Source organism: Punica granatum, chromosome 4 (genome assembly GCF_007655135.1).
Source record: "Punica granatum isolate Tunisia-2019 chromosome 4, ASM765513v2, whole genome shotgun sequence".
Classification (NCBI taxonomy): Eukaryota; Viridiplantae; Streptophyta; class Magnoliopsida; order Myrtales; family Lythraceae; genus Punica; species Punica granatum.
This window is the reverse complement of record NC_045130.1, coordinates 14,335,661-14,348,645: the sequence shown is the minus strand read 5'-3', so window position 1 is coordinate 14,348,645 and position 12,985 is coordinate 14,335,661. Positions and strand designations below refer to the sequence as shown.

The 12,985-nt window shown below is 45.2% G+C and overlaps 3 protein-coding genes across 4 annotated transcripts; 1 reads left to right on the top strand and 2 right to left on the bottom strand.

Moving 5' to 3' along the window:
- Nucleotides 1-2,304: 2,304 nt before the first annotated feature.
- On the bottom strand, nt 2,305-2,622 carry LOC116204144 (endo-1,4-beta-xylanase 3-like). Its single transcript, XM_031536221.1, has one exon. The coding sequence runs from the start codon at nt 2,620-2,622 to the stop codon at nt 2,305-2,307; it is 318 nt and encodes a 105-aa protein (XP_031392081.1).
- A 2,067-nt stretch (nt 2,623-4,689) lies between these two features.
- On the top strand, nt 4,690-8,229 carry LOC116203595 (pentatricopeptide repeat-containing protein At4g20770). 2 transcript variants are annotated; one of them, XM_031535393.1, is made up of 2 exons: nt 4,690-7,263; nt 7,382-8,229. In XM_031535393.1, exon 1 carries the CDS (start codon nt 4,744-4,746, stop codon nt 7,129-7,131), a length of 2,388 nt encoding a protein of 795 aa, XP_031391253.1. In that variant the 5' UTR covers nt 4,690-4,743; the 3' UTR covers nt 7,132-7,263; nt 7,382-8,229. The 2 variants fall into 2 exon arrangements, with proteins under 2 accessions (XP_031391253.1, XP_031391252.1); XM_031535392.1 differs by having other exon boundaries at nt 7,348-8,229.
- A 1,268-nt stretch (nt 8,230-9,497) lies between these two features.
- LOC116203596 lies at nt 9,498-12,189 on the bottom strand. The gene is made up of 3 exons (XM_031535395.1): nt 12,013-12,189; nt 11,019-11,879; nt 9,498-9,888 (listed from the first exon to the last, which is right to left on the bottom strand). Exons 1-3 carry the CDS (start codon nt 12,172-12,174, stop codon nt 9,748-9,750), a joined length of 1,164 nt encoding a protein of 387 aa, XP_031391255.1. The 5' UTR covers nt 12,175-12,189; the 3' UTR covers nt 9,498-9,747.
- Nucleotides 12,190-12,985: the final 796 nt, after the last annotated feature.

Here is a 12,985-nt window from a genome sequence, read left to right as displayed (position 1 = left end):
GATGCTAATATCCTTTGCAAGAATGGGAAAGTTAATATTGGTGGCTACGGTAAACTGTATGTACTGCTCATAACAGTAAAATTTAACCCAGTGACGGCAGTAGAATTCCATATGCTTGCAGCATATAAATTCATTTCTTCAGAATTTAATGCTACTGCCCCCAAATTGATCTCTAAATTGTCGGGAAAATGTCAACCCAAACCACGGTAGCTCCGGAAGTAATGATGATGGAAACATAGTTCATCATCCTGACTTCTCGGATGGACAGGGCTACTGGCATCCCAACTTCTCTCATGGATATGTGGTAAATTCTGTCCACGATTACCCTGAGCGGATCTCACTGAAGTCAGCTGGAAGATTCGCTGTTTTAACAAATCGGAAGTGGACTTGGCACTGCTTGGAACAGAACATCACATCTGGAATTATTCAAGGCGCATGTTACATGCTTGCTGCTTTTGTTGACATAGCAGGACGTGTTCAAGGCCTCGCTGAAGTCCTGGCCTCATTGAAGATTGATTATGAGGGCTCGAATACAACTCACTATGTCAACATTGGAAAGTATGCTATAACTATTTACTTCCCATCACATGATGAGAAGCTGCTTCCACTAGTTCAACTTTGCATTTGGAAGTGACTATACATGTTTTAAGGTATATGTGTCAAAGGACGAATGGGAGGATTTGCAAGGGAGTTCCTTGATATCAAACAAGCCGAGCCATGTCGTACTCTACATTGAAGGACCCCCAGCTGGTATTGACCTGCTTATAGAATATGTCAAGGTTACAAAGGTCAGTGGATTATTACATAAAGAATCAACATCGAACAAAAAGCTCTCCACAATTCTTGAATTTATTTACTTGATCTGCAGAATTAGATATGTGAACTAATTCCTCATTTGCAGTGGGTAGTATCGCAATAAAATCTTCAATAACCAATGCATACCGATATGATGAAATGTCTTGGTATTCACTTTCAAAAGAATCCCTTTTCCAGGATCTCTCGAGTCCCATATGCCTTATGAGGTAGATCCATGGAAAGAATGAGTGTTCATTGTTAGAAGAATTAAAATTTATTTTACCTACAAACAAACTCTGTTCATGTATTCTTGACAGAGCACACATCATGTGCTGGATGGATTTCCGGACCCCTCTGTTGCCGAGAATATCATATCAAACCCTCTGTTTGATGCTGGCCTTGCTTATTGGTCGGCAAGAGGGTGTCAGATGGAACTGGGTGATTCCACCATAAGTGACACTATTCTTCCGCTATATGGAAGATTCTTTGTCAAATCAACACGAAGTAAACTCAAGAGCAGCGGCATTCAGCCAGATGTCATAGGAAGACTGTGGAGGAAGATCCCATACCAACTCACAGCAGTCATGCAAATCTCCGGCAGTGGAGGCAAAGTTATCTACGCAGATGTGCGTGCCACCTTGAGGATCAAAACTATGGATGGAAGTTTACAACATGTCCCCATAGCAAAGTCGGTTTCTTCCTGATTTGATGCAAGCATATGCTGCACATGCTTACTATGCTCATCCTCTTTCTTTTTCGATCCGTGAATACCAAGGAGACAGAAGAGTCGTGGAAAAATGAGCAGAAATGGGATTTGGTGAGTGAGGTTTGGATGGAGATGCTATCTTATGCGGCTTCTCAGTGTGGGTGGAAACACCATGCCCAACAGCTTCGACGAGGGGGTGAGTTGCTTACTCATGTCTGCCTTATCATGGCACATCTCGGGCTCAATGAGCAATTCCAAATATCACACTGTGAAGCCAGAATGTGAGTTTAGCCCGTAACGCGTCGAAGTCTAAAAGAGCAAGCAGCTTCTCTGTTTGGAAAAGTTCTCACCATAAGAGAGGGCCGAATTAAAGGGCGGAAAAGAGAAAAGGAAACTCCGACCTAGTTAAAGCATATCCAAAGTTGTCTTTTAAGGACAGGTTAGCCTTTTAAGGACATGCCCAAATTCTGCATTGAAAATGGAATAAACTTAATGTTTCAACAAATATTTGAAGTTGATAGCAGTTATGCCTGATAGTAAGGGTTGTGAACGGCCACTGCAGAGAGATCATAAAATATTTCTTTTTACCAATAACCACTGTATTTTTTGCTTGAAAACATTCCCGCGAACTGATTGTACCTAGGGCTTTATTTTTACTATGATCTCGACAGTGGAATCGTTTTCAAATGAAATTGATTTCAAGATAATCTCAAGTAGAGCAACTGCGAGTTGTCTCATATATAGGAACACGCTTGTAGCAGCTTGGGTTTTCTGGAAGTCCCTCATGGTCCTTCGTAGCATCATCAAAGTTGTAAGGATAACACGACAGGTAACTCCCCCTTGTCGACCAAGAGCATCTTGACTACTGTCTTGGAACCTCTAGCGACTTCAACCCTGTATGTTCCTTGAAATCCCCCAAACCTGAACTCTCCGTCCTGATCAACACTTCCTGCAGTCTCGGTCAGCCATTCCTTCTTCAGACTAAGAAATCTCTTTCCCACCTCATTGATATCTCCTTCAGCATCGATGAGATGGGCATCCCCTCGTGCCATCCCAAGCTCCCAGAATCCCCAGAGGATAATGCCCTCCACAGCAGGGTGTGCATATGCCTCCCGCAGCATGACCTCTAGATCGTCTGCTCGCACGTGCTCATTCTAAGAGGATACATCCAGCTTAGTGAACCAAACTGGCAGGCCCAGCATGCTCAGCTTGTCAAGTGCTGCGCATATTGTCGACCCAACTGGGCTAGAGATGTGCTCTTGTATGCCTATTCCTTCAACCAGGGCGCCTTCTTGCTGCAATTCCCTTACAAGTTGAATGCACCTATCTGGGGTAGAACTTATGTCCTGTCCATCTTCGACGTGAGATTCGTTCAGAGCAGAGAAGCTGATGGGTCAAGCTGCTGCGCCATTTTGAACATGCTAGACCAAACAGCTTTGCCCAGTCTGTCCTTATATAAAGAACCATGCAACATGTTGTTCCTCACAACATAATGCTAGAACTTGCCTTTGAAATGTGCAAGCAGACCGCTGAGGCAGTTTTGAGTATATGTCATCCGATGCTCTCTGATCCACGGGTGATTGTCCTTCTCTGGTTCCCAGAAAATGCAGTGTCCTCTAGTCTTGATTATGTAGGGCTCTTACCCCATTCCATGAGCTCATCAGCATCCTTAAATTCAAAGTAGAGCCTACCCCTCCTAGCTTCTGCTGTACCCCACTTCAGTTGGTAATGGAGCACTGTCGAGTTGATCCTGGAAGACCACCTCAACTCATTCACGAACACAGCCCAGTTGAAATTCTCTACAAAGAATTTGACAAGCCTTCATGTTTAGGTTTCGCTCGTCTCGCTGGGTTTGACATCGTAAATTCGTAGAAACGATCGATTCGGGTTAAGAGACTGAAAGAGGAGCGGGTCCTCAAGGAATTGGTCCACCGTCCTCGCATCTTGGTTAATCGGACCATGATGACTGGTTCGCCGCGTGAACCGAGCCCATGACTCATGTGGTCCTGCTCGTCTTAGGGATTTAGTAAGCTGACTCGACTGGTTCCGATTCTCAGACCTCGCACTCGCCAACTGGGATCGCTACATAAATGAATATACAAGTAAATGCCTCGCGATGTACTCTTAAATAAATACAATAACAAATGGATTCCAGTCGGTTCGCATTCGATCAATATTCTGCTCATACTCGCTGAGAGATTGGAAGATCGGAATAAAAATTATAGCGACGGGGGCTCATTAGAGCTAGCCGGTAGACCAAAATGGGGTGTTGATATTGATTAAAGATCGATTGACAGTCGCAAGTTTGAACCAATCTTGGTGCCCAGCTACTTAGCTGCTTTAGCTCCTTAGGTTTCATTGTCTAGGATTTATGATCTATGGTGAGATCTGAGATCTTGCGCTCGGATACTGGCCGAACACCCTGCCTGTTCGACTTTTTTTTTTTTTTTGTGAAAGTGGAACTTCCCATGGATTATGGACAAGGCTGAGGATGTTGGATCTGTTCATGTACAGCTTGACCTGTGCAGGTTGCATGAGTTACCGGATCGAATGTCTCGTAAGTACTTATATCGCCCTCTTGATTAAAAACTGAAAGGGCAACATATAAACCGAAATGCTGACTTGTCTAAACAAACAGAAGTTCGAGGTGAAAAGATTCATCTAATCTGATGTTACAATGATATAACACCATAGCATTGGAATGTTGAGCATAGATTCGAGTTCGGCCGAGAAAGATCGTATCACGATTCACGAGCAGGTTCATTTTGTATGCACCTTAATTAATCGATTTTCCATGACGAATGAGAGGCAAGCCATCTATGTTCTGGCTGATGGATTCGTGAGCATAAATTACCGGTGGCCTACCCTCCGAAGGGATTTGAATACGGTTGGCTTCGGGTAGGCTTCCCCGACCGAACAATTGGTACCGTACATAGTCGGGATGGTAAGCTGCGTTTGTTTTCATAGTCTGATTTTAGAATCATGATTTTGATTTTAACTTTACCCACTACACAACTCAAATTTATAATATCATCTCATTTGTCATTTCCACAATCAAAATCAAAATCAAAATCAAAATCAAAATCAAAGTTAATTTACTTTTGAAATCAAACGGACCCAAATTTTCCGATCGATGGCATGTTGGCTCGAATATCTTCTTGGATGAACCAGTGGCAGTAGTTAAGGGGTACAAAAAGTAAAAACAAGTCTTTCATCTGCCCGCCAAAAGAAAAAAGAAGAAGATGAACATGGCAGGTGGCGGGAGGAGCAGAACCGCCGCACAGTTCGCAGATCTATTGCAGTCTTGCATCGACAAGAAATGGCTCTCCGTCGGCAAGCTTCTCCACGCCCGTCTCCTCCGCCTCGGCCTCCACTCCGACACCTTCCTCTTCAACCGCCTCATCGAGCTCTGTTCCAAGTGCGTCGAAACCCTCTACGCCCGCCGCCTGTTCGACCAAATGCCCCACAGGGACGTATACTCTTGGAACGCCATGCTCGGGGCCTACTGCAAGTCCGGGAAGCTCCAGGAGGCGCACGACCTTTTTGGCCGGATGCCCGAGAGGAACGCCGTCTCCTGGAACAACGTGATCAGCGCCTTGGCCAAGAACGGGCTGGAAGATAAGGCGTTGGGCGTCTTTTCTGGGATGGTCTCGCAAGGACTCGTGCCAACCCGTTTCACCCTAGCCAGTGTTTTCAGCGCCTGTGGTGCTTTGTCCAACGTAGCTTATGGGAGGAGGTGCCACGGGCTTGTCGTGAAGATTGGCCTCGACAAGAATGTGTATGTTGGGAATGCTCTGTTGGGCATGTATGCTAAGTGTGGATGCTGTGAGGACGCAGTTCGGGCTTTTGGAGACGTGCCTGATCCCAACGAGGTCTCCATTACAACGATCATGGGCGTGCTGGCCCAGACTGAAAGGGTCCAAGAAGCTCTGCATATGTTCAGGTTGATGCTTAGGGAAGGGATTAATGTAGATTCTGTCTCCTTGTCGAGCGTTCTGGGCCTGTGCACTGAAAGGGTTAATGAAGAGCCTGATGCTGTAGATGGTGAAAGCAAGGAGTTATCCCATTGTATGCTACAGGGTCAACAGATACATGGTCTATCTATTAAGCTTGGCTTCGAAAAGGATCGTCATTTGACCAACTCATTGCTCGATATGTACACAAAGAATGGAGACATGGGCAGTGCTGAGAGAATCTTCAGTAATCTTCTGCCTGAAGAAGTGAGCGTCGTTACCTGGAATGTGATGATAGCTGGATATGGCTACAAATCCCGAAGTGACAAAGCCATGCTTCTGCTGCAAAGGATGCAGTCCCTAGGTTTCAAACCGGATGAAGTCACTTATATCAATATGCTAGTCGGATGTGTCAGATTGGGGAATATCGGAACTGCTCGGGAGATGTTCGATAACCTGTCATCCCCGACATTGAGCTCGTGGAATGCCATGATATCTTGCTATTTCCAGAGTGGGAATGAGATCGAGGCATTGAGGCTTTTCAGAAGAATGCAGTTTCGAGGTGTCCAACCCGATCGGACCACTCTAGCTGTCATACTTGGCTCTTGTGCGGGGATGGGGCTTTTTGAGTTTGGGAGGCAGGTCCACGCAGCTTCATTGAAGGGAACTTATGCTATAGATGTGTATGTTGCCAGTGGTCTCATTTCCATGTACTCAAAGTGTGGGAAAGCAGAGTTGGCACAGGTCCTATTCAATAGGATGACTGAGACAGATATTGTTTGTTGGAACTCCATGATGGCAGGACTGGCAATTAATTCCCGAGATATGGAAGCTTTTGCATTGTTTAAGGAGATGCGAAGAAAGGCAATGGTTCCTACCCAGTTCTCTTACACAACCATCCTGAGCTGTTGTGGGAAGCTGCCTTCTTCTTCAGTTCAAGGGAGACAGGTTCATGCTCAGATTGTGAAAGAAGGATATGCAAATGACGTGTTTGTGGGAAGCGCCCTCATTGACATGCACTGCAAGTGTGGAGACGTAGATGGGGCCCGGAAGTTCTTTGATGCTATGCCTTTAAGGAACACGGTCACATGGAACGAGATGATACATGGGTATGCCCAAAATGGCCGTGGGCATGAGGCAGTAGCTCTATATCGAGACATGATAGCTTCTTCACATGAGAGGCCCGACAGCATCACTTTTGTTGCTGTGCTAACTGCCTGCAGCCATGGAGGAATGGTCGACGAGGGCATCACTATATTTAATTCAATGCAGCGAGAGCATGGAGTTGAACCTGCTTTGGATCATTACACATGCATTATAGATTCTCTGGGCCGAGCTGGTAGGTTTAATGAGGCAGAGGCATTCATAGATAGGGTTCCAAGTAAGGATGATCCAATTATATGGGAGGTTCTGCTTAGTTCCTGTAGAATCCATGGCAATGTAATCTTAGCAAAGAGAGTGGCTGAAGAGCTACACCGATTGGATCCTCAGAATTCATCCCCTTATGTGCTTCTAGCGAACATCTACGCTTCTCAGGGAAGATGGGATGAAGCAAGGGCAGTGAGAGAACTAATGGACTCTAAAAAGGTCGCCAAAAATCCAGGCTATAGCTGGATTGATATTAAGAGTGGAGACCAAACTTTTCTTGAGGATGATTTTCAGGCATTGGAAGGTTGAGAATCAAATTAAAGGATTCTCTGCAAGGCAGCAGCAGGTCCATTTCTGGAGGAGATAACTATTCTTCCGAGGGCAATCCGTCTGCAATATTCATAAGTCAGTCAATCCTTTGGTCTGTGGCTCCTGCGAGAGGTAATTTATCCATTTATCCTCATCATTTCATCGTTGGGTTCACATCTCTGTTCTCTGAGTCCGTATTACCCATGAATGTTGCAGCAACTACTACTTATTTTGACCGCGATACATGCAGCGAATGTCAGCAAACTGTTTGGTCCACCTTGGAACAATTGCAAGTGATTTGACTAGAAGATCTATCTATTGGTAGTAAATGGAGCCGGGGGCCAAAAAAAATTGGACGGGGTATGGAGACCCCAACTAAAAAGGATACCCTTCGGAGGACAATGAAAAGTATGTAAATTGTGGTGGAGCTCCAAGGATTCCCCAAGCGAGCCAATCAGCTCAGACGTTGCCTTACTTGATACCTGTGAGTCACTTGGTCCTGTCAATCCTTCAAGGATGACTCTTCATATAGCAGAAATCAATGAAGAGATAGATGGAGCACAATATTGGCAAGCGATTAGGTTCCGAGCAATTTACGAGTCAACCTCAACATAATCCTTTTGAATCGAAGAGTCTGGCCAGCTACAGACCTGACTTTACGCCCCATAATTCGGCAACAACTGACCTGGCTATATTGATATTCTGAATAAAGCCGCCCAGCCACCAATCGTCCTCATCGTGGATGAGGCCCCTGGCACCAGGCAGACCAGGATTGCCTCGAGAAGCTCTGTCAATATCGATCTTGACCCAATTTCTTGGGAGGATGGATCCATCTAATCCAATTCCACTCCCTAAGGTTGTTTAGAAAGAGTTCGAGAATGCAGCTCCGATTGCAGGACGTATGAAAACAATGTTTGAGATTAGAAGTTCTGTTGCTGAGAAATACATGTGCCTCGACAGAGGGGTCAGTTTGCACCCTGAGAGGTTGGTTTCGTGATTTCCACATCTCGGTAGAACAGGACAGTCATCCCCGAGGGGATGGATCATTTGATGCATGAACAATTTAAAGTTTTACCAGGCTACTATATTTTCATTCCAGGCAGTTATCGTATTGTTAGAACCGCAGTCAGTTGGTGCGACCGGCATGACGCTTCAAGAGAATGAAAACCATGAATCGCTTTGGCTCCGCGTAAAAGATGGAGACTCCTTTGCTCATAGTGCCACCAACTAAAAGATGAACAATAAACAACGGTTTCCCTTCTTTCTTTCCATGGTAACATTTGAAATTTAAACGAGCGAAACACGAACCATTCCATACGTAACTTGTGTCCTCCGACAATTACAAATCGAAGCTGTTACTCATTTATTGCCGTCTGATCCTCTGGAACAGTCACCGAGTGCCACTGTTAATCTCATGCCCAAAGAGACGGGTTCATTTCATTTCCATGTTGGCATTGCTGAGGCACATTATTCCGAAGGATTACGGTTGGATACCGATTGCTCGGAACCTCGATCCATATTTAGCATCAGTAGAGGCAAGTAGCATTCTGTCTAGGAGCATTACACGCTAGGCCACCAGTTCGGTCACTTAAGATTAAAGATCACGAGAGGCATTCTTAAACCGAGGGAAGAATCGCATTGATTCGTGAACCAAGTTCGTATCGGTAATGGGACCGGAATAAAGAGATGAAAGCCCCCGCTCTCTCTCTTCGGCAATCAATTGATTCAGTAAATTCTTCAACCATCTTGCAGCAGATTATTATTGACAAAAGGATGAAACAGTTGGGAGCAGACAAAAGCTAGTGAAGGGGAGGGAGGACCACATTAAAATCCATAAAAATTTAAAAATAAAATGTTAGTATATATAGAAATATCCGTAGATGTATACGCGTATATAAATAATATAAAACCTTATCTACTACTAAAAAATAATAATAAATACAAATAGCCATTTGGGAAAAAATGACAAGCAAGTCAATATACAGACAGCCACACGTTTCAGGGAAGAAGGGAAGCGATGAAAGAAGAGGTTGGGAGTTGCCTTGTTCCCTTCAACTTTAACTTGAGAATCACACGCCTTTCACCAAAAGTATGGTAGGAAAAAAGAAGATGACAATCACATGCCCAAGAAAACCGAAAAAGTAAAAGGCACAAGACCAAAAGGGAAATTCAAAAAAATAAATAAATTGTACAAACGAATTAGTTCCCGCTTCAAATACATTAGCAATGGCAAAGGAGGCAGGGAAATGAAGTTGCTCCGGCATGGAGTTGAGCAAAAAAAAAAAACCGCATCCATCTATGTCTAATTCAGGCAGTAGCCATGCTAACAACCCTACTAACTTGCAGGTTAAGTGAACACGGAGATAAAAGGCATCAACTAATCAAAATCAAATAGTAGGGTCCACCATTCATAAACAGACATGTAACAAGGCGATGTTCGAGAGTGAGTTATTATACACAAGAGCAAGTGCCGTATCGCTTACAAACCAAAAGCAACAACTGGAATAACACCATGTACTTTTACATTGGACTTACTTTGCATTATCGCTTGCCTGGCCATATAACTATTTAGGAGGGGATGGGGAGGCAACAGAGAGGAGAGGAGAGGATCGTAACTCATCTGAGACTCATCATGGGCCATGATGGAGCGACCCCAGCTGCAGGACTCGGGAGGGCTGGCCGTACTATGGGGACCCGCCTCACCACCGAAAATGCTTCGTTGAGACGCGCAGCACGACTCATGAACTGGGACACCTTCTGCATTAGAGACGCTTCTAAGTTAAACATGTGTTGATCTCTTTGCAAATGCAGAAGTGGACCAACGAGGGACACAAAAACTCAATGAGTGATCATAATATCATATTAAGTCTTAAAAACCATTCTCGGAAGAGCATGACATGCACTCCAGCTAAGAGCCTCTTTCGACTTGATGAAGTCTGCAGCTCATTTCATTCTTACACGGTAAAAATTGAAAACCAAAAACAGATATCAGAGCATTAAGGTTCCTCCCCGCTTACAATTTAAGGAAAGCTTCTAGTTGGCCTTAATATGGGCACAACACCAGAAAACATAATGAAATTCCCGAAAAATTAATTAAAAAAAAAAAGCAAGTTAAGCTATATTAAAGTGATAATTAGTCCACAAGGAGGCATGGGGACATCAAAGGAATATCCAGGCCAATACCTTCTTCTCAAAGATAGTGTTATGCTTCAATCAGAACAGCCTAAATGTTTCACTAAGCCAAAAACAAACTTCCACGGGAGAAAAACCCATTACTTTCGACAGCATTAAGAGATCCATAAAATGGCCATATATTCCTCCAAAGTTTCCGACAATACTGAGAAATGGAATAACACTTTAAGCTCATCCTCATCAAAACCACTGCCGTAGCAGGACAGGAAAACAGGAAAAGAAAATAACTTTTTTAAGAGGACAAAGAATCTCCAAACAGTTGACAATCTCGGATTTTTCAGATGCGAGACTCTATGGAAGTAAGCAGTAAAACAATCTCCGATGGGTACTAACAATATAAGTTAACAAGGACACCGAGCTTTCATGGCGTGAATATGATATCCCACATGACCGTTTCAGCCCATTTTCATAGACATGAAGGCCAATTAGCACACGATGCAAAAACTATATACATTTTCTAGCAGGTGATGAGTAGTTTGGAGGGAACACCATCTGACAAAGATCCAATTTTCTAATAATACAAAATGAAGAAAGGCACACAACATGTGAGATCGGAAAAATAATATACACATCGACATTGCACGGATCATGTGACAATAAAATCCGCAACGACCAAGCTACCAGTAAATCTCACCAAAGTACGACAATGTTAGCATCATATAAATACAAGATGAGATCGGGAAGAAATGGCGAACCTTATCATCGAGAGTAACCTTGAGCTGCAGGGTACGGCTCTTCTGCTTCATCTTGTGCAGTCGCCGGCCCAGTATGACGAGCCCCACCACCGCAGCCGCCACAGAGAAGGACCAGACAGGGCCGACCCTCAGCACGCAGTATCTCAGCACCTCAAATGGCACCTTCCACCACACAATCCTCCTCCTCTCGCCCCCAGCCCCCACAGTCACCTTCTCTATTGCCGTGCTTTCGCCCTCATCCTTTGGAGCTTTTGGCTCAGCCCTCGATTCAGCAGCATCGAATTTCTCCTTGTCCAATCGGTCTCCGCCAGAATCGGACCAGAACTGGTTGCCGCCAGAATCCCGACCGGGCGCCGTGAATTCTCCCAAATCCCCTCTCACGACTTCACTCTTCACATCAAACTCGCTCAATTTGCCACTGTCGAACCCGAACCCCACATCCCCGTCCTTGGCCCCCGGTCCCTCGAACGCTCCGGGATCCTTCTTGCCCTCCGCGGGCCCGAAATCAGAGAACTTCCGCTCATCAGAGAGATCGCTGCCGGAATCAGACCAGAGCTCGGCGGGGTTCCTCGCCGCGAACTGGGAGTCATAGCCGGGGTCGACCCAGCTGGGGTTGTCGGACTCGGCGGAGTCGGAGGGGGCGAGGGGGGTCTTGGCGTAGAGCTTGGAGCCATCGATGGAGAAGTAATCAGCCCGAATCATGCCCTCGGAGTCATCCTCGATGGGATCAAAGCCGCGCTGGGCCTCGACGGCGGGATGGGGGGAGTCGAGGAGGAGCTCCCAGTCGTCGTGGAAATCGACAGCCTCTCCTTCCATTGATGAGGGGTGGAGGTTCGGGGATGATTGCTGAGAGGACGAACCCTAGAAAGAGATAAAAAAAAAAAAAAGGAAGAGAGAGAGAGAGAGAGTGAAGGAAAGGAAAGGACCGTTCTCGTTGGTAGTAAACCACAAAAGAGTGGGAAAAGGCTCAGGCAGACAGTTGATGTGTTCGTACCACAACGTATCCAACACTCTCTCTCTCTTCTGTGTTGTGTTCTGTCGTCTCGCTTCTGTGCTCTGTGTTATCTGTGGGATTCGAGAGACACAGAGACAGAGACAGAGACGATGATAAGGGAGGGAGGGAGGGAGGAAGGAAGGGGTCGACAGTATTTTTCATTTTTTTGTGTTTTTCATTTTTTTTGGGGGGAAGAGAATGGTGTCGTGTCAGCTGTCAGAGAATGGGTTTGGTCAGACTCTCATCAGACTCAGCCACCCCTCACTCACTCATAAATACCTCATTTACTCTGGTGACCATCGAATTCTCAATTTCTAATCCCTCCTAAACTAATTGTGTTCCTGCGTTCGATTCGTGTTCTAGATCGCTTCCATTCGAGTGGACCAAACAAATGTGTTTTCGCATTTAAATCGATGCTCTGCTTCGTGTCGTTTCCTATTTTGGACCGCACGTTTCAAGCGGAGCAAAGGTACTGGGTCGGGGTCCCGGCATTTAAGTTTATATGTTCGGGATAGGCTGCTGCTCGAGCCGTCTAAGTTTGGTGCGTAATTAATTTTATGCCTTTCTTAGCTCAAAGAGGGGAATCCAAGAATTTTTAATTCTGTGGGCAATACGAGGAATTTCAGTTTACCTTCAACCATATGCAACTGCAAATCTAGTGGCAATTAAAGAAGTCGAGCTAAAGTTCGAGTTGGTTGCAAGGATGTTCTCCTCATGGTTTATGGTTGGTATTGGTCCCGAACCAGCGATATCTATCAAATCGGTGTCCATGAATTGTCGTATGAAAGATGGGGCGCGTGCCGTCGAGTTTCATGGGAGCCTTGTTTCGAGCATAATGCAATATAATTAGCCACAAAGGGAAGGGGGAGGGGATAGAATAAAGCAATTATCGATGGAGGCCGCAATCGAAAGGGAATATATGGGCCAAGAAGACTATGGACAAGAGACGAATATAATAAATCTGAGGAAACCG